The sequence below is a fragment of the Syngnathus floridae genome, chromosome 20, assembly GCF_059516105.1.
Source record: "Syngnathus floridae isolate MCC-2025c chromosome 20, RoL_Sflo_1.0, whole genome shotgun sequence".
NCBI classification, from domain to species: domain Eukaryota; kingdom Metazoa; phylum Chordata; class Actinopteri; order Syngnathiformes; family Syngnathidae; genus Syngnathus; species Syngnathus floridae.
The window spans coordinates 3,936,742-3,960,398 of NC_142432.1; the positions used below are offsets into that span (position 1 = coordinate 3,936,742).

The 23,657-nt window shown below is 41.2% G+C and overlaps 1 protein-coding gene and 1 long non-coding RNA gene across 5 annotated transcripts in view; one reads left to right on the forward strand and one right to left on the reverse strand.

Moving 5' to 3' along the window:
- Positions 1 to 212: 212 nt before the first annotated feature.
- Positions 213 to 2,359, reverse strand: LOC148380839 (uncharacterized). The gene is made up of 3 exons (XR_015854710.1): positions 2,306 to 2,359; positions 2,009 to 2,115; positions 213 to 1,713 (listed from the first exon to the last, which is right to left on the reverse strand). It is a non-coding gene; the product is annotated as an uncharacterized LOC148380839 (long non-coding RNA).
- Positions 2,360 to 4,000: 1,641 nt separating this feature from the next.
- Positions 4,001 to 23,657, forward strand: part of col11a1a (collagen, type XI, alpha 1a) — a 28,441-nt gene continuing 8,784 nt past the window's right edge. Inside the window, exons 1-39 of one of the 4 annotated variants that reach the window (XM_088363367.1) lie at positions 4,001 to 4,395; positions 7,031 to 7,195; positions 7,270 to 7,483; positions 8,710 to 8,872; positions 11,517 to 11,642; positions 12,775 to 12,870; positions 13,483 to 13,668; positions 13,873 to 13,968; positions 14,860 to 15,147; positions 15,575 to 15,640; positions 15,784 to 15,825; positions 15,926 to 15,988; positions 16,388 to 16,462; positions 16,579 to 16,662; positions 16,774 to 16,830; positions 17,619 to 17,672; positions 17,758 to 17,811; positions 18,187 to 18,240; positions 18,345 to 18,398; positions 18,701 to 18,754; positions 18,890 to 18,934; positions 19,109 to 19,162; positions 19,242 to 19,286; positions 19,558 to 19,611; positions 19,755 to 19,799; positions 19,926 to 19,979; positions 20,110 to 20,154; positions 20,312 to 20,365; positions 20,480 to 20,524; positions 21,140 to 21,193; positions 21,272 to 21,379; positions 21,445 to 21,498; positions 21,927 to 21,980; positions 22,069 to 22,113; positions 22,197 to 22,250; positions 22,357 to 22,401; positions 22,506 to 22,559; positions 22,639 to 22,692; positions 23,559 to 23,612. In XM_088363367.1, the coding sequence (XP_088219493.1) occupies positions 4,281 to 4,395; positions 7,031 to 7,195; positions 7,270 to 7,483; positions 8,710 to 8,872; positions 11,517 to 11,642; positions 12,775 to 12,870; positions 13,483 to 13,668; positions 13,873 to 13,968; positions 14,860 to 15,147; positions 15,575 to 15,640; positions 15,784 to 15,825; positions 15,926 to 15,988; positions 16,388 to 16,462; positions 16,579 to 16,662; positions 16,774 to 16,830; positions 17,619 to 17,672; positions 17,758 to 17,811; positions 18,187 to 18,240; positions 18,345 to 18,398; positions 18,701 to 18,754; positions 18,890 to 18,934; positions 19,109 to 19,162; positions 19,242 to 19,286; positions 19,558 to 19,611; positions 19,755 to 19,799; positions 19,926 to 19,979; positions 20,110 to 20,154; positions 20,312 to 20,365; positions 20,480 to 20,524; positions 21,140 to 21,193; positions 21,272 to 21,379; positions 21,445 to 21,498; positions 21,927 to 21,980; positions 22,069 to 22,113; positions 22,197 to 22,250; positions 22,357 to 22,401; positions 22,506 to 22,559; positions 22,639 to 22,692; positions 23,559 to 23,612 (3,123 nt within the window). In that variant the 5' untranslated portion in view covers positions 4,001 to 4,280. The remainder of the gene's footprint in view (positions 4,396 to 7,030; positions 7,196 to 7,269; positions 7,484 to 8,709; positions 8,873 to 11,516; positions 11,643 to 12,774; positions 12,871 to 13,482; positions 13,669 to 13,872; positions 13,969 to 14,859; positions 15,148 to 15,574; positions 15,641 to 15,783; positions 15,826 to 15,925; positions 15,989 to 16,387; positions 16,463 to 16,578; positions 16,663 to 16,773; positions 16,831 to 17,618; positions 17,673 to 17,757; positions 17,812 to 18,186; positions 18,241 to 18,344; positions 18,399 to 18,700; positions 18,755 to 18,889; positions 18,935 to 19,108; positions 19,163 to 19,241; positions 19,287 to 19,557; positions 19,612 to 19,754; positions 19,800 to 19,925; positions 19,980 to 20,109; positions 20,155 to 20,311; positions 20,366 to 20,479; positions 20,525 to 21,139; positions 21,194 to 21,271; positions 21,380 to 21,444; positions 21,499 to 21,926; positions 21,981 to 22,068; positions 22,114 to 22,196; positions 22,251 to 22,356; positions 22,402 to 22,505; positions 22,560 to 22,638; positions 22,693 to 23,558; positions 23,613 to 23,657) is intronic. The other 3 variants (XM_088363363.1, XM_088363365.1, XM_088363366.1) reach the window with 3 other exon arrangements.

The window sequence follows — 23,657 nt, forward strand, 5'->3', positions numbered from 1 at the left end:
TAAAACACATCCCAAGTGATTCAACCCTGTAACAGAATATATAGCAGAATGGTTTTATTGCCATTATTATGTGCAACACAAATTGGGAATTTGAATTAGAAAAATAAGAATAGCATTTATCATGGGGTCCAGGAATATAGAATAAAATAGAGTAAACGATGAAAACAATAGAAGCACAAAGTAATGCACCAATCTCCTGCCTTTTTATTCATGCTTTTGGTCCTTGATATTGCCATTTTATGCAATTTAATATTTGTAACCACCAGGTGTCAACCTCAGCACATGTAGTAGGAACAGAGCCTGAAGCTCCAGTGAGACTATTGAAGTTATTGCATGCGAAATAAAATATAAACAATCTTGCCCAGTTAATTTGGTTCATATACATAAGGGTTGAAAATCCCCCAATGGCAGCCAAATTGATGAATTTAAATTAGTCCATTCATTGCACATCACTTTGATTTATTATTGCTATTCCAGAGTGGATAGCCTCCAGTCATCTTTTGGGTAACAATTGATTTAGTATCACTTATTGAGAATAGCAGGCCAATCTGTGCTGCCTGAAGTCTTCTTCTTTCTATCACCAGCCCTCAGAAAAACTCCAACACTTCTCAAGATGCCTCCAAATTCCTGGCCAAATGAAGCCATTTCTTTGAGGAGCGACGCAAGGGCATTCCTCATCAGGGGGACACAATGCCCCCTTTCACCGTGAACTGACTCAGAAATTTCACAGGTGATGGGAGGAACCGTGGACACTTGATCCTCCTTCTTCTATCCAATGTGACGCATTGGAGGGAAGGGAAAGATGCTGAAGGGGAGTGGCTATCTGGGAGAGAGAACAAAATGAGTCCAACGGACGATTCTCAGTGGCCTGATTTACAAAAAAAGGGTTCTGGGCTCCTTGAAGCGAACAGTTCCAAGTCATTGACCAAGCAGGGTCGTAGCACCAAATTCTGGGGCCCCATGCTAGAGACTGTCACAATCTGCTCTGCAAGTTTTAGCAACAATTATCCATAATCATTTATTTTTTTTTTTTACAAAATCTGCAGTCGACCAATATCTGACTGAACTCTGTTAACCTTTACACTTTCCCTCTACATGCATCAAAATATAGTCCAAGCATATTTTACAAAAAAATATATTGCACAAATGGCGGTCAAATGCATTTGACAAGGGAGAACCACCTTATGAATCTCTTCCAAACCGTTTAGTTCTGCGCTATCACATGTGACACGTGGATGTCTTACGTGTGCCAACTGGAGGACTTTAAAGTAACAAGTAAGGCTCTGTATTGGCAAACGTTGAAAAAGCAAACTCTCCCTCACACATGCACACACACCAACACACACACCCTGATTTAAAAATGTAATTCCAAGACATAAAAATAGACAACTGACTGTTTACATAACGGCAATTTAACATATGCTGTTTTGCACTTCATTCATTTTCCAGTGCATGTCTGAACAATTCTGGTTCACAATTCGTTATATTTAGAAACACAAATATTGAATGTAGAACCAATGTGTAGTCTTTCATAGTTTGGGAGAATCTCTTCCTACTCCTTCAACAGTTTGTTTCAGACGCCTTTGGCGACTACCCCCTAGACAGTGAACTCAACTTTTTAAATGGATTCTTTCACCATTTGGAGCGATGAATGCGTTGGGTATTTCCAGCAGCTTTCATGGAAACTCTCAGGTCCTGAATACATCATATCATCTGCAAATATGTTACAGAGAAATTGTTGTTTTAGTTTGCTTTGAGTGAACCATTCATTTTCAGGTTTTATCACCTCAAGACATCGGTATTTTGTCAATAAATAATTTAAGATGTATATATGCCGTATGAGTTGAAATGCAAGTGGAGCCATGTTTAACGCTTCCTAAAGAAATGCATTCCGAGGAGGCAGCCGCATCCCGTCCCACCCTGCCTGTCTTCTTGACCCTGTGCATGTGAGTGTGTGTTTGACAAAGTTGATGTGTCAGATTGGTGTGGAATGCCAATAAGTACTTACCAGGGTCTCAAGTCTCCACTTTCCTCGCTCAGTGAACAGCTGTGATCCTCAAGCGCTAGCAGTTATGAAGTGGAAGCATTCAAGTCACGCTAATTGTTTGAAGATTGCTTGAAAAAAAAGAAAGTTGAGATTTTTATCACTAAATATGAAGCATTTTGAGCATTTGTTTACGTTTCTGTGGATGTATATAAGACGATGAAGGGATATTTAATATAATTAAAGGAGAAGTTAACCCTCATTTTTCTAAAAACTGTTTTTGATTAATTGTGGAATATAAATTAAACAAGAATAATCCACCTGTTTTAATCCATCTCCGAGGCCGGCCATTTTGCCATTTGCAGTCGACGGAAAATGACATCACAGTTTCCAGGTTTCACATCACAACCAATCACAGCTCGCCAGTTTTCTGAAGTTGAGCTGTGATTGGTTGTGACCTGAGATTGTGATGTCATTTTAAATTGACAGCGAGTGGCAAAATGGCCGCCCTCTTAGTTGGAGAAAAACGGGTGAACGGGTAACTCAAACTCAGTTAATATTATTTTGGAAATAAAGCATGTTGATGTTCTTTTGGCTGACCATTCCCGCAGACAACTTCTATTTCTAAAACACTCAGACATGCTGAAACGGAACTTCAGTATTACATGCTCGTGTGGATGTAATCCAGTTTGATTCGTGCCATAAGATTTAAAAGCAACCGTACTGAGAAACAGCTGCGGGTATCCGAGTCACATCTGGCCTACAGATGTTCCATATTGACAATTATCATTTCATTATAATTACATTTATTGTCGGATTCGAACCGAGTTAAAAGCTTTATTACGCATCCCCTTAATGCAAGTTCGTGCTTGTGTTCTTTACCAGACAGTGAGTGACTCAGAAACACCGGAGGGAATAAAAGCTCAGTCTTGTTCTGCAAAAGAGGAAAGAGGAGTTCAAAGCTAAAAACAGAATAATGTTAATGTGATAAATCATTAATTGCCATGCCATGCTAGTGTAACCGCAAGACTTTGGAGTTCGGTACAGAATTAGTGTGCAGGAATCGAACGACGGGTGAGGGCAGGTCAGCAATCCAGGGATGTGGCAGAATGTGAGGAATGCTACCTGCAGATTTGTCCAACCCACAGAATGATAGCATCGGAAGATTTGCTGACTAATGATTATGCGTCAAAGTTACATGATATTAGCAAAAGCTGCAGCATTTTGGCTGCTAAAATTGACGAGAACAGTAGTTGAAGAACTACCGCATTACTGAAATGGGGGGGAAATGTATAGCAATCAAACTGTCCATCAATGATCTCACAAATTACATCCTGCCTCACAATGTTTCTGTGAACTTGCAGAAATCTCATTAACTTGACACATTTGACATCTAAGGAATCTTCTGTGGATAACTGGAGTCCAAAAAAAACAACAACAACCGAGCAAGATGAGCTCATTTCCAACTTGTTGCAATGTATAGTGTGTTGATGGCTTCATATTATAAAAATAATACTTGCAAACCTTCCATTGCCACAACTAGACTGTGGACTGAAGTGAGAGCAGAGAAAGGGCTCTTTATACTCCTCCATGGGCAGTATGTAAACAGTGACAGTGACCGGTGACTGCCTTGAGCATGCCTGTGAAACCTTTTTAGAATTAAAAAAAAAAAAAAAGAAATGAATGCATAGTGCAACACCAGATTTGACTTGTATTGTGATTTTCTGACTAGTGAAATAAAAGCAGACATTTCATCCCAGGGAAATCAATTTGCTTTTATAGCAAAAAGGATAACTCATCTGATGCTATTTTCATGAGAAATTAAGAGTGAATAGAAATATTTGAGTATATGAATATTTTAGAGTTGCATCTAGCTCCTTGACAACTTTGTCCATGTTTGTCTTTCCTCTTTCCGAGGCGCGTTGTGAAGCAGATGGGTGGACCCATAGGAGAATTTCCAGCCCCGTGATTTGCTAATCGGGGGCTGGTTCCCTTGTCATTCCCCCTCTGTGTAAACGTAGCTCTGGTTTGTGGATTTTGCCCAGCCCTCCTGCCCGTGTACTCACCAAGTGTAGCGAGTGCAGTCGGTGCGTTTTGGTTAAAGCCCGACTACCCTCACTGGGAAGCTGGGCACTGGCAAGGAGGATCGGGGGCCCCGTGGTGGCTGCAGAGAAGAGGCATAGAACTCATCACATATGGCTTCTTTGTAGCACAGTTTCCATCATCATTTGGGATTGTGGAAGGGACGTCACTTAGAAATCACCTTGAAGTCGGCCCCAAAGTTCACTTGACGACTATGGAGATGCAGAGGTGGTCCACAAGGTGGAAAACGAAACGGTGGCTTATGGATTCTTCTGTAGCTGCATTTGTTACGTTAACCCTGGTTCTACAGACTACCGGTGTCTCGGCAGGTAAGAATACTGGCACCTTTAAAAAAAAAAAAAAGTAAATATTACCCGACCGCCTGCAAAGTGATGATGGAGATCGGGGTGTATCAGACTTTTGCGCATTTTAGAGGAATCGCACCTGAGGCATGCAAGTTGCGCACCAACGTTGACGAGAGGTGCGTAATGCTGAACTGTGCGCATGTTTTTTATTGGAATAAGCAACTTTACGCATGGATGGAAAAGCGCTCGGCCAATGCTGGAGCATGAATTATGAATCATCTTCAAACACTTAGATGTACAATGCTCAAATGTGACTTCAAACTTATCTGAGCAATTTATGAAGTGTGTATTTATAATGAGTTGGTTGCGCGCATTTTATCAGAATTACGAGTGGTGAGGGTATAAAGCTCCAAAATGTCTGCAGGGAGCAAGACTGACCAGGCAGGTTCACCCTATCACCACACTGGCCTGGTCCACACTGAAGGCCAAAGAGCTTTGGCCCATCACCCCCCCTCCTCCTCACCCCCTCCCCACCTGGTGCCCAACTCTTCTTCCTCTCAACTTTGCACTTAGATGTTTTTTTTTTTCTTCGCTCGGTCTACTGGCCGATGTGTGTCTTGTGTGGGAATGCTTCTTCCCCCTCTAAGTGGTGAGCAGTTATTTGATGATGGTCCTTGTTGCACTTCCCTATGATTTAGAAGCTTTCAAAGAGCAGGCATGGATGCAGGTTGAGTTGACAGCCGTAAAGCTTGCAAGGTTCTGAATTATCGCTGACTGTCCACGGATAATTTATCAACATTGGCAATTTAGTTTGGGCTTTATATTGACTCCATGGGTGTGGAAAGAACCAAATTTGACAGTTTAAAATCATGACTATCTCCTTCTTTGATTTTACGGTCAAATATGTTCTTCTCGGAGGTCTTCGTGACAGTTGAAGCTGTTTCTGGAGGGTGCCCTCTCCATCTAGCGGTGTACTGACATGTTTTCTCAGCCCCCGGGGCGCAGGTTCAGATGTGCATTCCACAAGACAAAGCTAGCATTTTCAACATCTTCTGCACACAATGTGTTCAAACGGGAAACAACGACTAATCAGCTTCTTGTTTTACCTTGTTTGGCAATTATTGTAAATTATCGGAATTTTCAGACGCCTTATAATGACGCTGAGACATATTTATAATAATATAGACAATTCCACTTTAATGTTTCAATGAAGCAACATTTAAAAGAAATGTAGATTTTTTTTAGTTTTACAAAGGATTCTCGTTTGAAAGGTCCCAATGTTGGTTAGAAAAGAGAAGCTGGAGCGCAGGTGAGAGACATTATTGGAGTCTCAGGGAGCTGCAGGTGAAAAGGTCCTCCTTTCATTTACTGGCATATTTGTGTGAAGATGTACAAGCTTGGAATGACAGGTTCATTCCAGGTTTGATCTGCTTCATGTTTCACCTGCGATGAGAATGTTGATAGCAAGTGATTACACCTGTAATTGGCAAAATATCAAATGTGTCCAACAGTCATGTGTCATATCACTCCTCCCCTTCTCAAGATTTGAATAAGGATGTCTCATCATTTGTCTCTCTCTCCGCTAACCTGGGTCGCTATGCTAACTGCCCTTCAGTGTCAACTCAATTCACCACATTCAATTGCGATTATTAACATTTTCGGAACGCTCAAGTGTGAGCGTTGCAGCCTCGCCAAAATGCCACATCTGGATCGAGCGGCGTTTCCTCGGAAAGGAACTCAGCAGGAGCTCACAATAATTTCCTCAGTTCACTCTCCAAAGTAAGCTCCATCCTTGGTTACAGTTTTCAGTGATGAGATCTTTCCTTGTGCCTTGACCTGGTATGTTTTACATTTGTTTTCTATAGCAGAGTGGCAAGCAGGGATCACACACTGGTTGGATAACAGTTAACTCATGTGCTGCCGGTTAAAAATTGACGACTATAGGCGAGAATGAGTTACAATTTGTGGAAATAGAAGTAGCCATTTGAGGTGTCGGAGTCAGGTGATCTGCAGAATCTCAACTGAGGATAATATGCATTATGATCTCGCATTTGAGGTGTGCTTGTGGCACCCGTCTTATTGTCGAGCGGGATTAGATTCATGTTGAAACAAGGACTTGTGCCCACACCACGTGCTTTTCAGAGGAGAATAGCAAAGATCCCCTTGTATTCAGCAGTTCAAGAGACCGTTACAAGGATTAAACCTGCACATGCCAACCAAAAAGGGGGCGTGGCTTCCCTCTCCCTGTACAGTAGTATTCTTTTTATAGGGGGCGTGGCTTCTATTTATCATGGTTTTTTTTTTCCTTTTTAATTGGGTTATAGAATAATTTGGACAATGTTGTTTTATATTTACGGAGAGGGGTTGGTTTTGAACAAGAAGCAAGGTCATGGTGCTTTCACGGGGGTCTCGGCGGGTACGACTGTGCCACACAGGCTCCTTTATGTGCAGGGCATCAAATGGAAGATAATGGAAAACCTGAGGAGACTCTTATCCAGGTAAACCTATACTGGTGCAAGAATGGAGCTCAGTTGGCATATTGTTTACTTGGCCTGAAGGGTTTTCGGAAAAAAAAAATGGAGATATTTTGGGGGGTTTTCATGTATTTACACAAGCAGTCCTACAACCTAACAGTTGTTTCTTTTGTGTCTTTTAACAGCACAGGAAGTGGATGTGCTAAAAGTATTAGAATTTCACAATTACCCAGAAGGAGTGACAAAAACATCAGGATTTTGCACAAACCGAAGAGCATCAAAGCCGGACGCTGCTTACAGAGTTGGCAAGCAGATCCAGATCAGTGCCCCTACCACGCAGCTATTCCCTGGTAAGACTAAAAACACGGCCGTCTTATTATATTTGAGTAAAAGGACAACTCTAATAACGTCTCTGTCTTCACAGAAGGTGTTTTCCCTGAGGACTTCTCCATCGTGACTACAGTACGCCCCAAGTCTGGCCTCCAGTCCTTCCTGCTGTCTATTTACAACGGGCAGGGGGTCCAGCAGCTGGGGATCGAAGTGGGACGCTCACCTGTCTTCCTGTATGAGGATCAGAATGGAAAGCCAGCTCCGGAGGACTACCCTCTATTCCGTACACTCAACCTTGCTGATGGAAAGTACGTCAAAAACACATCGAGTAAAAAACAAAAACGTCATGCATGAGTGTAGAAATCTGCAGGGAAGTGACATGGCATGTAAGAAAAAAATATTTTTACGTTGTCATGGTCTCACGCTTGATCTCCAGTGGTTGGACAAAAGCAAGAAACCAATGGCGGTTTTTCCATTGATGCACCATAGGTGCCCATGGCTGGCTTATCCTTCTCCTCAGGGGTCTTTGGGCACAGAGACAGGCGAGGGACTCTGGATTACAGGGGCACAGCAGGGACTGCAATGGGCAACCTGACCTCATCCATGAACTCACTGCCTCTGTTATTTTAGCGAGAGTGCTGCAGAAAGCAATGCTACCCCCCCACTTTTTTTTTTTGTAACCTCTTGGATTACCTCACCCAACCAGGAACGGTGCTTATAACCTTTTAGCATAAAACTGATTACATGCTCCCGGGTTCAGAAATCCTCGAGTTCTCACAAAGAGCTTTGCCTTAGCTGACATGAACCCTTGTGCAGGGATAAGAGGGAATAAATAAACAAAAAGGCTGCTGAGAAATTAATACATTTTTAGGAGATTGTATCGGCGTTTGCGGAAATAAACCACGATTCATTTGAAAGACTGCTCGATAGAATTATCGAAACTCAACTTCCAAACCATTTGAAGTTAGCTGATACTTTGCTAGCATATAATGTGACGGGTAATCCTTCCGGGCTGTAGCACGTTTATTTTCCTCTAAACCGTGTTGTACGAGTCTCGTTCAAACGCAACCAACATTACGAGATTTACGAGAGGAAATCAACTCATACGTGATCCGATATAGATGTGCGATTAATGCCTGGATTGAGCTTTCATTGGTGCCAAGTCTCATCTTCCACCCCAGAACAATGTTTTGACTGTATGCCTCCTGCTCTGGTGAGGCAAGTCTTCCTGGATTCCGACACACACTTTCCACAATGTTCACCGTGTCTGTCATGCCGAGTAACCCAGAAGGAGGATTAAGTTTGGAGTTTAATGAGTGTAATCCTGTGTTAAACAAGGCCAAAGTGTGGGGGCAAGAATGTGGTCCACTGCTGCCTGGTATGCAATAGCTCTTAAGCACACTGGTAAATGCTCCAAAGTGGAAGGAGGTGTCATACTCACGTGTGACCCCAGTTAGCCCGTTTTATATCGAGATGTACCAAAATAATCGGGTAAATCATTTTTACCATCTTCCATTTTTTTGCTGTTAAACAGGTGGCACCGTGTTGCTATAAGTGTGGAGAAAAAGACAGTCACCATCATTGTGGACTGCAAGAAGAAGATCATCAAGCCTCTCCTCAGAAGTGACCAGACCTCCATCAGCACCGATGGGATTACTGTCTTTGGTACCAGGATCCTTGACCAGGAGTTTTTCCAGGTAATATTCTGAGTGGTTTGTGTTTGGGCGTCTTGTAATTAGAAACAGTTGGCAGAATTCTTAAAAGGTTTTTGTTTGGGCTCTATTGTGAATCTGTAAATCGGGGTTATGTGAGGATAGAGGGGTGATGCATGATCAAATAATGACACTTTTGGTTCTCTCTGGTGGAAAGGAAAGGTCACCGAGAGGCTATGTTTACTTTTGAGAGAGGGTTAGGGTTATTTTGTTTGTGTCGTCAATATGCTTCCTCATTGCCATCGGGACTTGAAGAGCGTAAAAAGTTGATCCGGGCACAATTTACGTAAAATCCTGATTTACTCCCATAAGCCGTCAGTTTTGATTACCTTCACGAGAGGGCCCTGAAAGCAACATCTGTATGAAACAGTACGGGCAGTCAGAGGCTGACAAAAGTGGACGTGCTGAAAATAGGAGCCGTGAGTACGCCAACAGGGTCTTCGCTGTGTGGTTTTTGGAACAGGTTTCCTGTCTGTTCTCTGTCCCCGCTTTCGGGGCAAATCCACAGGGCCCATTGCATGCTGGGATGTAAAGGGGGAAGGAAATACCGAAGTCTTAAGCATACACACGCTTACAATGAGAAAATAAACAGTGAAAGCAGTTTTGCTCAAAGTATTTTTGTTGGTAACGAAACTTGGGGTCTGAGAGACACTGATGCCTTTCTACGCTTGAAATATTAAGAATATGCTAAATCGTGTCAACAGGGATAGATAGACATTTTAATCATCAACATCTGCTGTAGGCAACATTTGTACTGTACATCAAATAACATTCAAATATCGCCCATATTTACTCTTACCGCCATGATGACCTGTATTCTGCATAGACGTCTATTCATACCTATCTGGCCCAGGTTTGAGGTGGCCACCTTTGGAAAGGAATCTGCTTCAGATGAATGGAAGTCTTTCATTCCCCCCCTCCTCCTCATCACTTCCTCATCTCCTCCCCTCCCTGTGTATTCTGCCCTTCCCGCTACCACCTCCCCTCCTACCTTGCGGCCTCGCCACAGAAATGAGACCACCTATTCATGTAAAGGTGACATGACTTAGCTGAAGTGAAGATATACATACCTGTCTGTTCCTTCGTTTCCTGCTTAGAACGTACCGATCTAGAAGTAGACGTCTATTTTACCGCGTCACTATTTCGTGAGTTTCAGAGCTACCTCATGTACATGTGTGTGTATCTGTGTTGACCTTCAAGGGGCTTGGCTAATTGTTGTACGGGGGATGTCTAATTATAGCCGGCCAGGGTCAGACAAAAGGAAGGTTACCCATGACTGACATTTAATGTAGCCCGAGGCAAAGGTACACCAAGATGTTGATGGGTGCTCGACCAATACTTGCAGTGTGATTATATTTGAGAAATGACTTTTTGACGGGGAACTTGCAAAAAGCTTTTATTTCGGCAGACCGGAAGACTCCCAAACCTTTACCTTAACCCTAACCCTGCACAAAACATCTTTTCCCGTTGCAGCTGCTCTCTCTCAACCGCCGCCTGCCTGTCTGTCTCCGGGTTCCTCTCGGTGTTCCCCCTCTTGGCAGTTTTGAACTTGCCCCTGCTTGATCTTGTGAATTGGCTCGTCTTTGCCAAATGACATGGTTGAAATGTTATTTTTCCCTGGAAAGAAAGGTCAGTGCGGCCAATTGGTTTCCAAGAAGCAAGCAGATTTAATGATGGTGTCAATTTATTTATCCCACCATGTAGAAGAGATAATCATTACAATTTCTGAATGGTAATGATTTTGTTTGAGGGTTAAACACCACGTTGCCACTGTGTATTTATGTGTAAACGGGTGGCTCACAGATGTGGACTAATTAGAACTGACTCTAGGCCGGGGTTCAAGCATTCACTGTTGGTCTTAGGGTGACACATGAGGTAATACATGTCAGCTTGAATCTGGCCAAATCTTGATCTATCCTTTCCTGTCCGGTTTCCACAAACATTAGTTATTTCTCAAATGGCCAATCATATCTTACTAGCCGTATATGTAGAGAAATAAAATCCCTTTTTTAAAAATAGAGGCGCCCAAGAAGGAATCTTAAGAGCTGAAATGGTGCAAGATGTTGATGGATGGTTAAACAAAGAGGGGCTCTGCAAGTCTTAGCAAATGGATGTTTATATGAAACTACATGCTCAGGATCCATAGATCACATTTTTATGCGGGGGGATACATGCTCACATTCTCCTAGCAAGTTACAGCCTGCTTTTCTCCTCTCATGTTTGACTGGTAATCATCATTGACACTAAGGGCCTCGTTTACTAAAGATTTGCAAAAATGCTTCTGCTGGTCAATGGTTTGAAGTTGGATCCTCACAGTAGTAGGCGGTGATCTTAAATACTTAACTGTAGTTTTTAATGTTATAGATATTTGGCGTATTTGAATCATTAGAATTTGTGCTGGTTGTTATTGAGTAAAAAGGCGTAACCTGCTGATTATGTTGTTTGTTAATAATGCCAGAATCTGTAAAGTCCTGAGAGATGTCACCTATAATTTTATATTATTGTTTTGGGAGTCCCGAGATGACCTCTGACATTGTTTTCCAAGATCGAAGCTTCGTCTTTTCTCTGACGCCTACCAAGTAAACACTCCCATGAGCTAATCCGAACATATTTGTTCTACTTTCCACAGGGTGACATCCAACAACTTCTGATCATTGCTGACTCCAAAGCAGCCTACGACTACTGTGAACATTACAGCCCGGACTGTGACACCCCCCACGGCGAATCCCTGCAGGCCCAGCAGCCGCAGGAAGAGGTCAGCCAATCAGGGAGAGTGGGACGGGGTTCCGCAGAGTACCTGTTTAAGACCCTTGTCTATTTTCATCGTCCAATAATTTCTTTTCAGCAGGTTTTACCATTTCCTCACACACTTTAATTGAATCATTTTACACATCAGTGTAACATAAAAATGTTAAAACATATGTACAGTGTGCACATTAATAACGTTGTGGTTACTTTTAAGTGCCGAACTCGATACTGTAACTGTACACACCTACACAGCATTCCACTCCCGTGTGATGTCATAGCAAGTGGCTTCAGTCAGCTGTCAAAGCATGCCGTTGCATATACCTGGTTCAAGGTGTTTCCACATGCACATGCTTGAATAGGCTCACCTGTGGACACCTGTGCAGTATCTGAAGTTGACCTGTAGGTAAAGTGTCGAGAGGGTCTGCTTTATTTTTTGCTGGAAAGAGTCATTCGGTTTCAATCCATCTACTCTATCTAATCATCCTTTCTTCCTTCTTATTAAGCTTATAAGGATGCAAAGAAAAAAATAATTAACCAAACATGCTACTTATAAGATTTAAATCCAGTGAAGAGATGCATGTTTGTCTGCAATAAATCTTTCATTTAGTTGACCTTAGATGCTCTGAAGCATGTAATTACGTGCTTTTCATGAGAAACTTGCATTACTCTGCACTAAAAAAATGCAGCTGGAATATAGGGACTTTGAAGTTTGCCTTTTGTTTTCCACCACTTTATGAGCTCTTAAACATCGTGTCTTAAACATCGGAGCTTGTTTCCGTATTCCGCTCATCTGCTCGCCACATTCAGGCCGCTCCCTTATTCAGTAACACTTGATTTATTTCTTTATTTGTTTATTTATTTATTTATTTTACAACCTCTAACTCCACCCTTCTGTTACACATTCAAAGATTATGGATGTAATGTCATCCAAACTAAAAAAAAAACTATACTGACCATTTGTAATATTTTTTTAAAACATACAAATAATGTAATTATTTGGTTTGATCTATTTAACATGCTTTTAATGGTTGCAATGGATGCAACGTCTTCTCACCCTGCATCCTTGTGGCTAACGTTAATACGTTCATTCCATCCCTTTCTCTCTCTCTCTCTCTCTCTCTCTCTGTCAACATCTTTAGTTCACTACTGATGATTTAGAATACTCTCAGTTCTATGAATATGCTGAGGGAGCCAGTGACATCGTTCCCACCGATGATGAGTATTCTGAGCCGCAGGTAAATGAAAAAAGGAAAAGCAACGTGTCGTTTCTCTTCGTTCTTTGGTTTGTCTTTTGTGTTGTCCGTTTCTTAATGTTATGTTTATATGCACGTTGATATTCCAAGTACTGAATTTAATAAGGCTGGTTTTGATTGACACTGTTATCTAACGATGGGAATCCTTTGAATAAATAAATTGGTACTAATATGAATTATAATAATGCATTTTTTTTTCTTTTTCATTTAGCTTGACTTGTGAACGTGCATATAAACATTGTCGTGTGTCAAACATCTTTGTCTTACGAGGCTTCAACCAAACTGAATCCCGTCCAGCATGTCTTTCCAATCATGTTTCAAAATTGCGGCAATTTTTTTTTACTCCAAAAGCCGGGAAGCAAATATTTAAATATGCATCTGTCCCAAAATCGTCCATATATGTCCCAACACGGAATCTGTGTTGCATGAAAGGCACAGTCTGTGATTGTTGTTACACTCCCAATTGTTGTGGTTCAAAAGGTCACGAGGTGAATGACAAAATTTAGACACCACTCACAAATTGTGCCTTAAAATCATTCCCACTCTTGAATGTTTGTCTTGCTGTTTGTTTTGTCGCCGCCCCCCCTCTTCCAGAGAACCAAACGTAGTGTCTCCATGAAAAAGAAGAGGACCCGAAAGTCCCTCAGTAAAACTAAGGCCAAGCCCTTAAAGTTCTTTGCTGGCAAAAAAACACCGACTAAAAAGTTTGCCGCTAAGAAGAAGCGACAGATGCCTGGCTACCAAGCCACAGCGCCGGCGCGACCCCGAGGCAGTTTTAGGGTAAAGGATCAAGTTGAGAAAAGAAACCCATCAAGATTTCCAAGAGAAAATCTGTGATGCAAGCTCCCTAACCTCTTCCGTGTAGCACTAGCGGTAGTCAGCTTTGGAAGGGGCCCTTTAGCAAATAACCCCCCCGGCCGGGTCAAACCTATCTTTGTGTTAACCCTTGCTTTATTCTTCTTTCCTTTTTTCAACATGCCTCAGCTAAGCAATGTAGAAGATTACAATACAGGCATTGACTACGGAACTGTAGATGATTCTCAGACTCAGTCCCCCTTTGCCACGCTTGGATCCATTGAGGTAACTTTTATATTCATTCTAATTAAATAAAATAGTTTTAGGGGAAATTTTGCCCAGGAGGATTTTGCCCGAGAAGGTATCTGGTATGTGAAGACACAACTATTTCAGTGAAATTGGTGCGTCTTTTGGGTTCTTAAAATTAAGAAGTCTAAAGATTTAAATCGACTAACTTATTTTTGGTTAGTTGGTTTTAAAATCTTTATTCAAACTATGAGATTTTATACGCTGTCTGGTTGGACATCTACGCCCTAAAACATCTGGAGAAAAAAGAAGTATAAAATTAGAAATAATTTGAATATAAGATAGCGACATATGCTCCATTCCCTCGTCATCGAAGCAGCTTGGTTTTATATATATATATTTTTTTTGTCCGCTCAACAAAAACCAAATCTTTCCCACAGCCAGCTATCAGCTTGCTTTGCCTACCGCATATTTTGATGATGTGGATGTGATTACACAGGCTTCTTCCAAATTTTCATTTAGAGACATCAATTAGTGACAATCAAACCTGTATAATCACATTCTTTTTGTTACCCACCGAAATTGAATCTAAAAAGAAATTATCATGATTTAGCGGTAATATCCAAATTTGTGAATTTGGTTACAATCCTGAATGACTGAGCTTGCAAACATTTTTTGGGTTTCAATATGAATATGTCATATGGAACCAAAAAAAAAAAAGGCAGAAATAGTGTATATTAACACTAGTTTGATTGTGTTTATAATGATAACACCTTTTGTATTATGTAGTATGAAATCTTTTTATTTTTAATGCTTAAGGTGTTACCATATATTTCAAAATATTTGATTAAAAATAAACAAATACTCAATTTGCTCAACTAACATTCTGCTGGCCATTGCTTCCTTTCTTCGCTTTTCTAACAACCCAAGGCTGTGGAGGAGGATGTTGTCGGTGATTATGTCACCCAAGCCCCTCCCGTTGCTCCGGATCCCGCCGTTGTCCCAGAAACGGCGGAAAAGGTGGACACTGGTGTGGAAGCATATGACTTGAAGGAATATGACGACCTAAAGGAGTATGACTTGGGAGAGGTTGACAACAGGTTGTATGATTATGGGGCATATGATGAGTACGGCCCCGCCCCCTCGAAACCGTCTACCGCCTATGATGAGGAATTGGGGCCCGGGGTGGCTGCTGAAACAGACGTTTCTGAGAGCGCCGTAAGTATTCGCACCCCGATTTGGAGACTGAGGGGTGTGTGCATGTGTGCACGTGCTGATTATTTTTTCTCGTTGGCATGAGTAACGAATCACTGGCATGTTGCGCCGGTCGTACCGATGGATTTGATTGACCTCATTGTTTGGGTTTGTCTTCACGGAATGCTTCACTTCATCATTTCTCCACACCTAACCATCAATCACATGATTAGGATTGTTTGGATTGGGGTTTGCATGTTAGTCATAACTAGTTGATCATCATTGACACCATTGCTCCACTTCAAGTCCAGGGGTTCACTCTTGCTCCAGATAACTAACATTTATTTGCCTGATTATTTTCTTCCAGTGTCACATCCGACCTCTGGCTCCCACATATATACAGTCTTGATGGATGGAGTAAAATGTGTCGCCATTTTCTTTACTACCACAGGTTGCTGGAGCTGGAGGAGCCTTTGGCCAAAAGGGAGAGAAGGGCGAGCCTGCTGTGATTGAACCTGTAAGACTTTAGCGCTCAGGAACTCTAATCTTAAGTCGATCTGAATTTTACTCCCCCTGCTGTCGTGTAAAATACGACAAATTGGAGTAAATATATTTGTTTAAACACACTGTTTTTCTACTGCCAATGTTTGTTTTCTCAAGGGTATGCTGATTGAAGGACCACCAGGACCTCCTGGCCCAGCTGTGAGTATAAATGATTAAAAAAAATAGAAACACCACGGTCACCTGAATTGATTAGCACGTTATTCTCTTTCTTGGCTAACTTCCTGTTGTTTTTGAAAAGGGTCTTCCCGGTCCCTTAGGCCTACAAGGACCTCCTGGTGCTGCTGGAGATCCTGGTGACCGAGTGAGTTTTATTTTTATTTTTTTTAATTTAGATTTGTGACTTTTGACACCATTACGTTCCACTTCTTGGTCATTAAATTAAACTTGCATTTACATGTTATTTTCCAATAGCTTTATCCTGCATTGATAACTGTGTCAAATGCATTTCTTATTTTCTTGTTGTTTTAACTTAATTATGATCCGAGCAGCTGCTAAAGTTAATTACATCTAGCACCGGATTTCATTGCGTATGCATTCTAATCACTTAATCGGTTATGGTGACCTGTAGGTCAAAATTGCTGTGTTTGCACAATACCTGAAAAATGTCTTTGTCCTGTCAAATCAAATTGTTCTAATGCGAAAATAAAAACTATTTCCATCTATTTACATCAATTTATTCTTTCCACGCGATCCTCCATAGGGTCCTCCGGGTCGTGCTGGTTTGCCCGGAGCTGATGGCATGGCCGGACCTCCCGGTACCATGCTGATGCTGCCAGTAAGTTCTACCAATATTAATCAGTTATTTTTGTCCCACCGAATAATGAGGGACAATTAGTAACGCACCAAGAAACCTTTTCATGGCCTTTGTGTGTGTATATTTGTGTGTAACAGTTCCGCTTCGGTGGCGATGGTGAGAAGGGTCCGGTGGTGTCGGCCCAAGAAGCCCAAGCTCAGGCCATCCTTTCCCAGGCTAGAGTAAGTGGACAGGGACATGGAAATTTAAAAAGTAGAACAAATGCATCCAAATCAAGCAGATACTGTAAATACTATACACAGAATATTATATCAGTCATGTTTACCTTTCAGCTGGCTATGAGGGGACCCCCAGGGCCGATGGGCTTGACAGGAAGATCAGGGCCAGTGGTGAGTAACTTCTTTCGACTATTCACCTTGATTTTTTTTTATATCACTCCTGTACCTTTCAGCCTCCAATTCAACAAAAGCATCGTCAATGAAACATGTTAAGAATGTAGGTCCTTTTGTCAACATGGTTTATTTTACTAACAGATAGTAAAGTTGACTTTTTTCATTATATATAAATTAAGCGATCATTATTGTAATGATGGCATTATTTAATTTTGCCGGATTGTTTGTATGGAAATGTTGCTGCATCAGCATATTGGGGCTCAGCCTGCTTGTTGCTATCTGGGTGCTACCAGCTGCTTAGAAAAAGTACTTCTGTCTACCTCCCACCTTCCACTACCTCTTTTTTTGGGCTTGTTGATACACGAGCCATCATTATCTGTTGCAAAAAAGCACATAGACAGGGCTTCTGTGAAATCTTCCTTTCAATGGCTTGGGTCCAAGTGTAATTATCCCAAAACAATTCAAATTAAAAAAAAGAAACATTTTGCTGCATTGTGTGTGGATTGAGATTTTAATATTTATTAGTTGTGTGCTTTTATTTTGTTGTTGCCGTATAGAACATAGACATATAATTTTAGCAAAAACATTTATATTTACACTTCCAGGACATGTTTGCCCACAGTCTCCTCAAGCCCGTGTCAATCTTGAGTCACATACAGCGAGATTTAATGTAGTTAAACACTTCCCTCTAGTGGTTACCCTCAAATAAATCCTGCCATTGCTGGAGAAAAGTATGCTGATAATTTTCCAGACAATTGATTTAATTTGTCCTCTCATCTGTCAAGGGTCTACCTGGTTCAACTGGACTCAAAGGTGAAGGTGGAGATCCCGGTCCTCAGGTGAGAAGGATGTGTTTAAAAAAAGAAATAGAAAGTCAGTCAAAGTTGCTGATGTATTTTTTTGGTGTGTGTGTGTGTCTATAAGGGGCCCCGTGGCGTCCAAGGGCCACCAGGACAAATGGGAAAAGCTGGCAAAAGGGTGAGTGACCTCCATGACCCGTCCACTCTCACTGTACAGTGTTTGTTGTTCATGTGAAATTGTTTGGACCTGCTGCTCAAACACTGAGAGGATTATTTACAAACCAACAAACAATCGCTGGCTTAAAGACCTGTCCAGCTTCCAATCATCGGATCAATTGCTGGGCTCTTTAATCTGTCTGAAAATGTCAAAGTAAATCAGAAAGTGAATAGGTGACGTGCAGGCCTATTATGTCTCACCCGCCAAGCGGCTTGACCTAATTGGTTACAAATTAAAATAAAGTAGGTATTAGCATTAAATAATAATCATAAAAAAGGAGATTGTTGATTTTTAATACCACTTTTTTTTATTATTGTTGTTTTCTTTTGTGTTTAGGGACGTGCCGGAGCTGATGGTGCACGTGGAATGCCTGGAGAGCCAGGCAGCAAGGTACTAAATGGATTTATTAGCATTTATGTCTGCAAAATTGTGCAATCTGAATGTTATGCTGCTGTGAGTTGACGCTGTTGTCTTAAAAAAAATAAAAAAAACAGGGTGACCGAGGCTTTGATGGACTCCCCGGACTGCCTGGTGAAAAAGGACACAGGGTAGGTACAACTATATTTTATCTTGTAAAATAATTTCTAATATCTTTATTATGATCCATCAATAGTGTTTGTGATAATTTCTAAATGTTTAACTGAAACAAATTTTGGCCAGTCCTACTTGTGCTGCAATAGATTTGGTTGTCATCGTATTTTAATTAGTTTTAAAAATTGTGATATTCCAGTATGATGACTGACAACCTGCAAATGTCAGGAAAGGGAAAAGAATGAACAAAAGCCGCCGCATGTCAGTGCCAGATAATGTGAGATGTCTTAAAGTTCCTTTTTTTTTTTTTTTATATTAGGGTGAGCCAGGACCAATGGGACCCCCAGGATCTCCTGGAGAGGATGGACAGAGAGTAAGTGCATCTGATTTTGAAAACATAAATTGGTGGAACGAAAGCAAAAATAAAACACTAATCTAAAGTCACCCACTGTTATTTTGAGTTGCATTAAACTTTGCATTTATTAAACTGTCTATTTCTCCCCCACAGGGCGAGGATGGAGAGATCGGACCCAGAGGGTTGGCTGGCGAGAGTGTACGTTTATTTATTTTTTCAAATTAATAACACTGGTCAACACATTTTTAATGAGTGATTAGATTTTTTTTTCATTTATCTGATTCCAAATCTGCTCTTGTTTGGTCTCTAGCATATCTGCTTTTAATAATAAATAAATAATAATAATAATAATAATATTCTCACTCCTTGTAGGGTCCAAGAGGTTTGCTGGGACCCCGCGGTTCCCCTGGACCTCCAGGCTCACCTGTATGTAAATCATTTGATCACTTCCTGGTATTGGTAAAAGATTTGCATTTGTCCTCATTTTTTTTTTTGTGCCTCACAGGGAATTGCTGGAGTTGACGGGCCTCATGGTCCAAAAGGAAACATGGCAAGAACATTATTTTGTTTGTATCTTTAAAACCTTCCCTCTCAGCTCTTAAGGCATTCTTTTGGGATTCACAGGTGAGGTCAGAGGTCATTCCTGTGCTTCAAAATGACCTACAGAGATCCCTCATTTTGTATTTGTTATGGCATTTACCGTGAATAGAAATATGAAGGACGCTTGAATATATTAACAAGTTTAAACCAAGTGATACTTTTGAATTCAAGTCCGGCCTTGTGTTGTGTTTGCTTTGACCGCTGCTTCGTATTTTGATTAGGGACCACAAGGAGAACCAGGACCACCGGGCCAACAGGGTATTTCAGGGACTCAGGTAAACTCATTCATCACACTCTGAATTGCAATCTGATGTCAAAGCAAAGTGTATGGAAAGTTTGAATGGAGTGTACACGCATTCATGTGTGTGCGTTGCCATAGAAACCAAAGCTCATTGAAATGCACATCTTTATTTCATAGGGTCTTCCTGGTCCCCAAGGCCCTATCGGACCCCCTGGTGAAAAAGTACGTACTAATTATTTTTTAATTGCGTTTGTTCTGTTAAATGTGCATAATTTAGGGGGGGAAATTGTTTTTTCTCTGATAACAGTCTTTATTGTCATACAAAAATCCTATTTTTCTCATCTGCAGGGACCCCAGGGCAGGTCAGGGTTGCCTGGACTTCCTGGTGCGGACGGACCCCCGGTACGTGCAATTATTACCTGTGGTCAAGCAGCCAGAATAGCAATAATACTTACTCGGGATCTTCTGAATAAAAAATAATGTTGTTTAGATTTTAGTACCATCTGTGTTATATCCATTTATGTTTTTACAGGGTCATCCAGGCAAGGAAGGTCCGGCCGGAGAGAAAGGAGCCCAAGTAGGTGTCTTCAGGAATTCAGTCTTTTTACCGAAATAATTATAATGCAAAAAATAAAAAAATAGAGGGGGCTATCCTATTTCCGATGTAAGGGTCAAGTAGCTGGTCATTGCTTTGCTCTATTCATCCACCCTGACTACCATTATTCTTCTTTCAGGGTCCACTGGGTCCACAGGGTCCAATCGGCTATCCTGGTCCTCGTGGTGTCAAGGTAAGTTCCTCTAGAAAATTAATAATTCAATAATAATGGTCTATTTGAATTGTAGTCAAGCCATGTTTGTACAGTTTCATCCGATGAGCTATTAAAGTATGACATGTCCAACAGGGTGCTGATGGTGTGAGAGGATTGAAAGGTTCAAAAGGAGAAAAGGTAAGAAAGAAAGTCAAGTGAGGGGAGTGAATTCTTTATCTTTGTATTCAAGCGGCAGCGTCTGTAACTCGGGGCCCGTCTTTGCCCTCCTCACGTCCGTCTGAATCCTTTGAGCTATTGCCTAGCAGAGGTCAGACGATGGGATGGCCTCCTCCGATGGAGACGAATGTGAAGCAGCCGTGCTCAAGCCGCCTCGCTTTCAAAGAACAATTCACAATTCATCTCCAGTTCTTTCAAGTGTTTGCCTGCGTGTTACTACTCGGAATTTAAACCTCTGAAGTCGCTGAGATGGTCACTCGAGATCGATACAAATTTGATTGTGTAAAATGTGAGTTTGATGTTACCATAGTGACGAGTGTGTTAGTTGGTGAATGATTCAAAGATGAGATTTCAACTCCTGAGTCCTGGGGATGAAGTTTTGTCATGAATAAAGGATGGGCTTTAGCTCATGTGGGTGTATGAGCGGATAAAAAGACAATGCTAGATTATCTATCACATAAAATGATAAAGGACAGGTGACATAAACGAATGATTAATGTGATTACAATTTGGAAATGACTGCTTGCAATGAGCAATTCTAGAAACATGCTGTAGGTTGTTCTTGTTTTGTTTTAGGGTGAAGATGGTTTCCCAGGTTTTAAAGGTGACATGGGAATCAAAGGAGACCGGGTGAGGAAGAATTTTTCTCTCTTAGAATAGATTCTGTCACATCCAAGTCCATCATCTTAATTATTTTTTTCTAATCAGGGTGAGGTTGGCATGTTGGGGTCCCGTGGAGAGGATGGTCCTGAGGGACCTAAGGGAAGAGCTGGCCCCAATGGAGAATCAGGCCCCATCGGTCCTGCTGGAGAAAAGGTAATACGACAGTGGACACCTTTCTGACAAACCTTTGGAGTTATTCATGATTTCATTTTACTCAGGGTAAACTTGGAGTACCAGGATTGCCAGGATATCCAGGAAGACAAGGACCAAAGGTAAGTGATTGTTCAAACAAAGCCAGACCTTAAAACTTGACTTTCAAGCCCATCTTCATTTTTTTTCTTGTTACCTTACCTCTCGCCCACGTCAGCGAGTGAGGATAAAGCCTTTCAAAAGAATGGATGGCATTTTTCAAATAGAATATCAGAATACCGTTGGGATTATTGCAATACAACTATACTGTTAAATAATTCAAACATTCAAGAAACGTGACATGTGAAATGATCAAAGATTGAGTGACAGCACATTTGATTTCTTGTTTCCAATGCAACACGATGTGGGCATCACATGTTGGTAAGATGGTGGCTTGATTATTTGTGCATGTATGTTCATTTAAGATGACGTGCTCCTCATTTTGAAGAGCTGTCCTGACTACAGAATGAATTCCCTTTGTGCTATGTCCTTTTATTCCCATTCTTGACAGGGCTCCAGTGGTTTTCCCGGATTCCCAGGAGCCAATGGAGAGAAAGGTGCCAGGGTAAGAATTCTAAATCACATTTAATATAAAATGATCTTTATTCTATTCTATATAAGCTTATATATTTTGTTATTGTTGTTTCTAAAAGGGTGTTGCAGGCAAACCTGGTCCAAGAGGACAAAGAGGTCCAACGGTATGTCCTCATCATTCTCCATTTATTTTCTTTCTACTTGAAATATTTTATTTTGGTGATCTCATGATTTTTTTTTTTTGCAGGGTCCTCGTGGGGCTCGAGGAGCCCGAGGCCCAACAGGAAAGCCAGGCCCCAAGGTATGACTCAATATTGATCAAAACATACAAGCAACTCTTAAATTGTAGACAATAAGATATCAGATAGATTAAAAGATGTTTGATGATCATTTGTTGCGGCTTACAGGGCACATCAGGCAACGATGGTCCTCCAGGCCCGCCTGGTGAGAGAGTAAGTCCATGATGCATGACTCTAATCAAACTTGGGGCCACATGATTAGGCATCTCCTCCTCCATAATATTTCCACACCTTGAATCTTCATATATTTATTCCAGGGACCTCAAGGACCGCAGGGGCCTGTGGGCTTCCCTGGACCAAAAGGACCACCTGTAAGTCATCTACACCTAACTACAAAATATAAAACAATCTCCTTGAAGCCAATCCAATAGATTTCATCCTCCAAAATAGGGACCACCTGGGAAGGATGGACTGCCTGGACATCCGGGCCAGCGTGGTGAGACAGTGAGTACTCCCATAATATATTCATTTAATATTATTAGACACACTATATGGAGCATATTAACATCCTGGTATGACAACGTTTCTTTTTTTTTAACACAGTAGGCGATATTCTGTCAGACATGAGATTAATCCAACGATAAAAAAGCAAATTTGGACCTTGTCGCATTCATTTGGCCCTCTCTGCATTTTTATTCCATACTTGAGATGAATCACGAGTTGTGCAAGGACTATAAGTTCTTCTAAAAACTCGCACATCATCGCCTCGTATGATATCTTTCATTTCTGCTATCCAAACGACCATATAGTCTTCATTAGAATGTTTATGGTCCTGGATTTATAGTTGAGGAGCTCGCTCTGCAGGCATCCAATATGTGGATTGATTACAGTGATAAAAATACTCATGGGTTGTCAGTACAGGTTGTATTGCAGAAAGTGCATATCAAGAACTGAGTCAAGCTGGATCTTTTTTCGCTAAATGCAATATGAGGGCAACAGGAGGGGAAAAAAAAAAATCACAAAAGTTACTTTGCCCTATGAAGGGTAAAGAATTTTAAAGTATATCCAAAGGGAATACCGCATGGTTTAAACCAATCAAGTGCAACTGTCAACTTATTCAGCAGCTTTTTTTCTCAACTAATTGTTCTTCCACCGTTTTCTCCGGAGAACTCCGTGCGTGTGCATGTGTATTTCTTTCTGATGACATTCAAACTGTTCTTGAGACAAGAATCAGACATCCTCCTGAGATGATCTCTTATAAAAGTATTTTGTGAGATTCTCGGCTTAGGTGGTGAAGTGGTGCTGCTTCAAAAATAGGTCAATATATTTATTCGGTTTGTTTGTTTTTAATTGAAGTCTATTGTTTTCAGGGTTTTCAAGGAAAAACTGGTCCACCAGGCCCAGGCGGTGTTGTCGGGCCACAGGTAATAAAAAATAAATAAAAATACCAGTATGCATGTCTGTAAAGT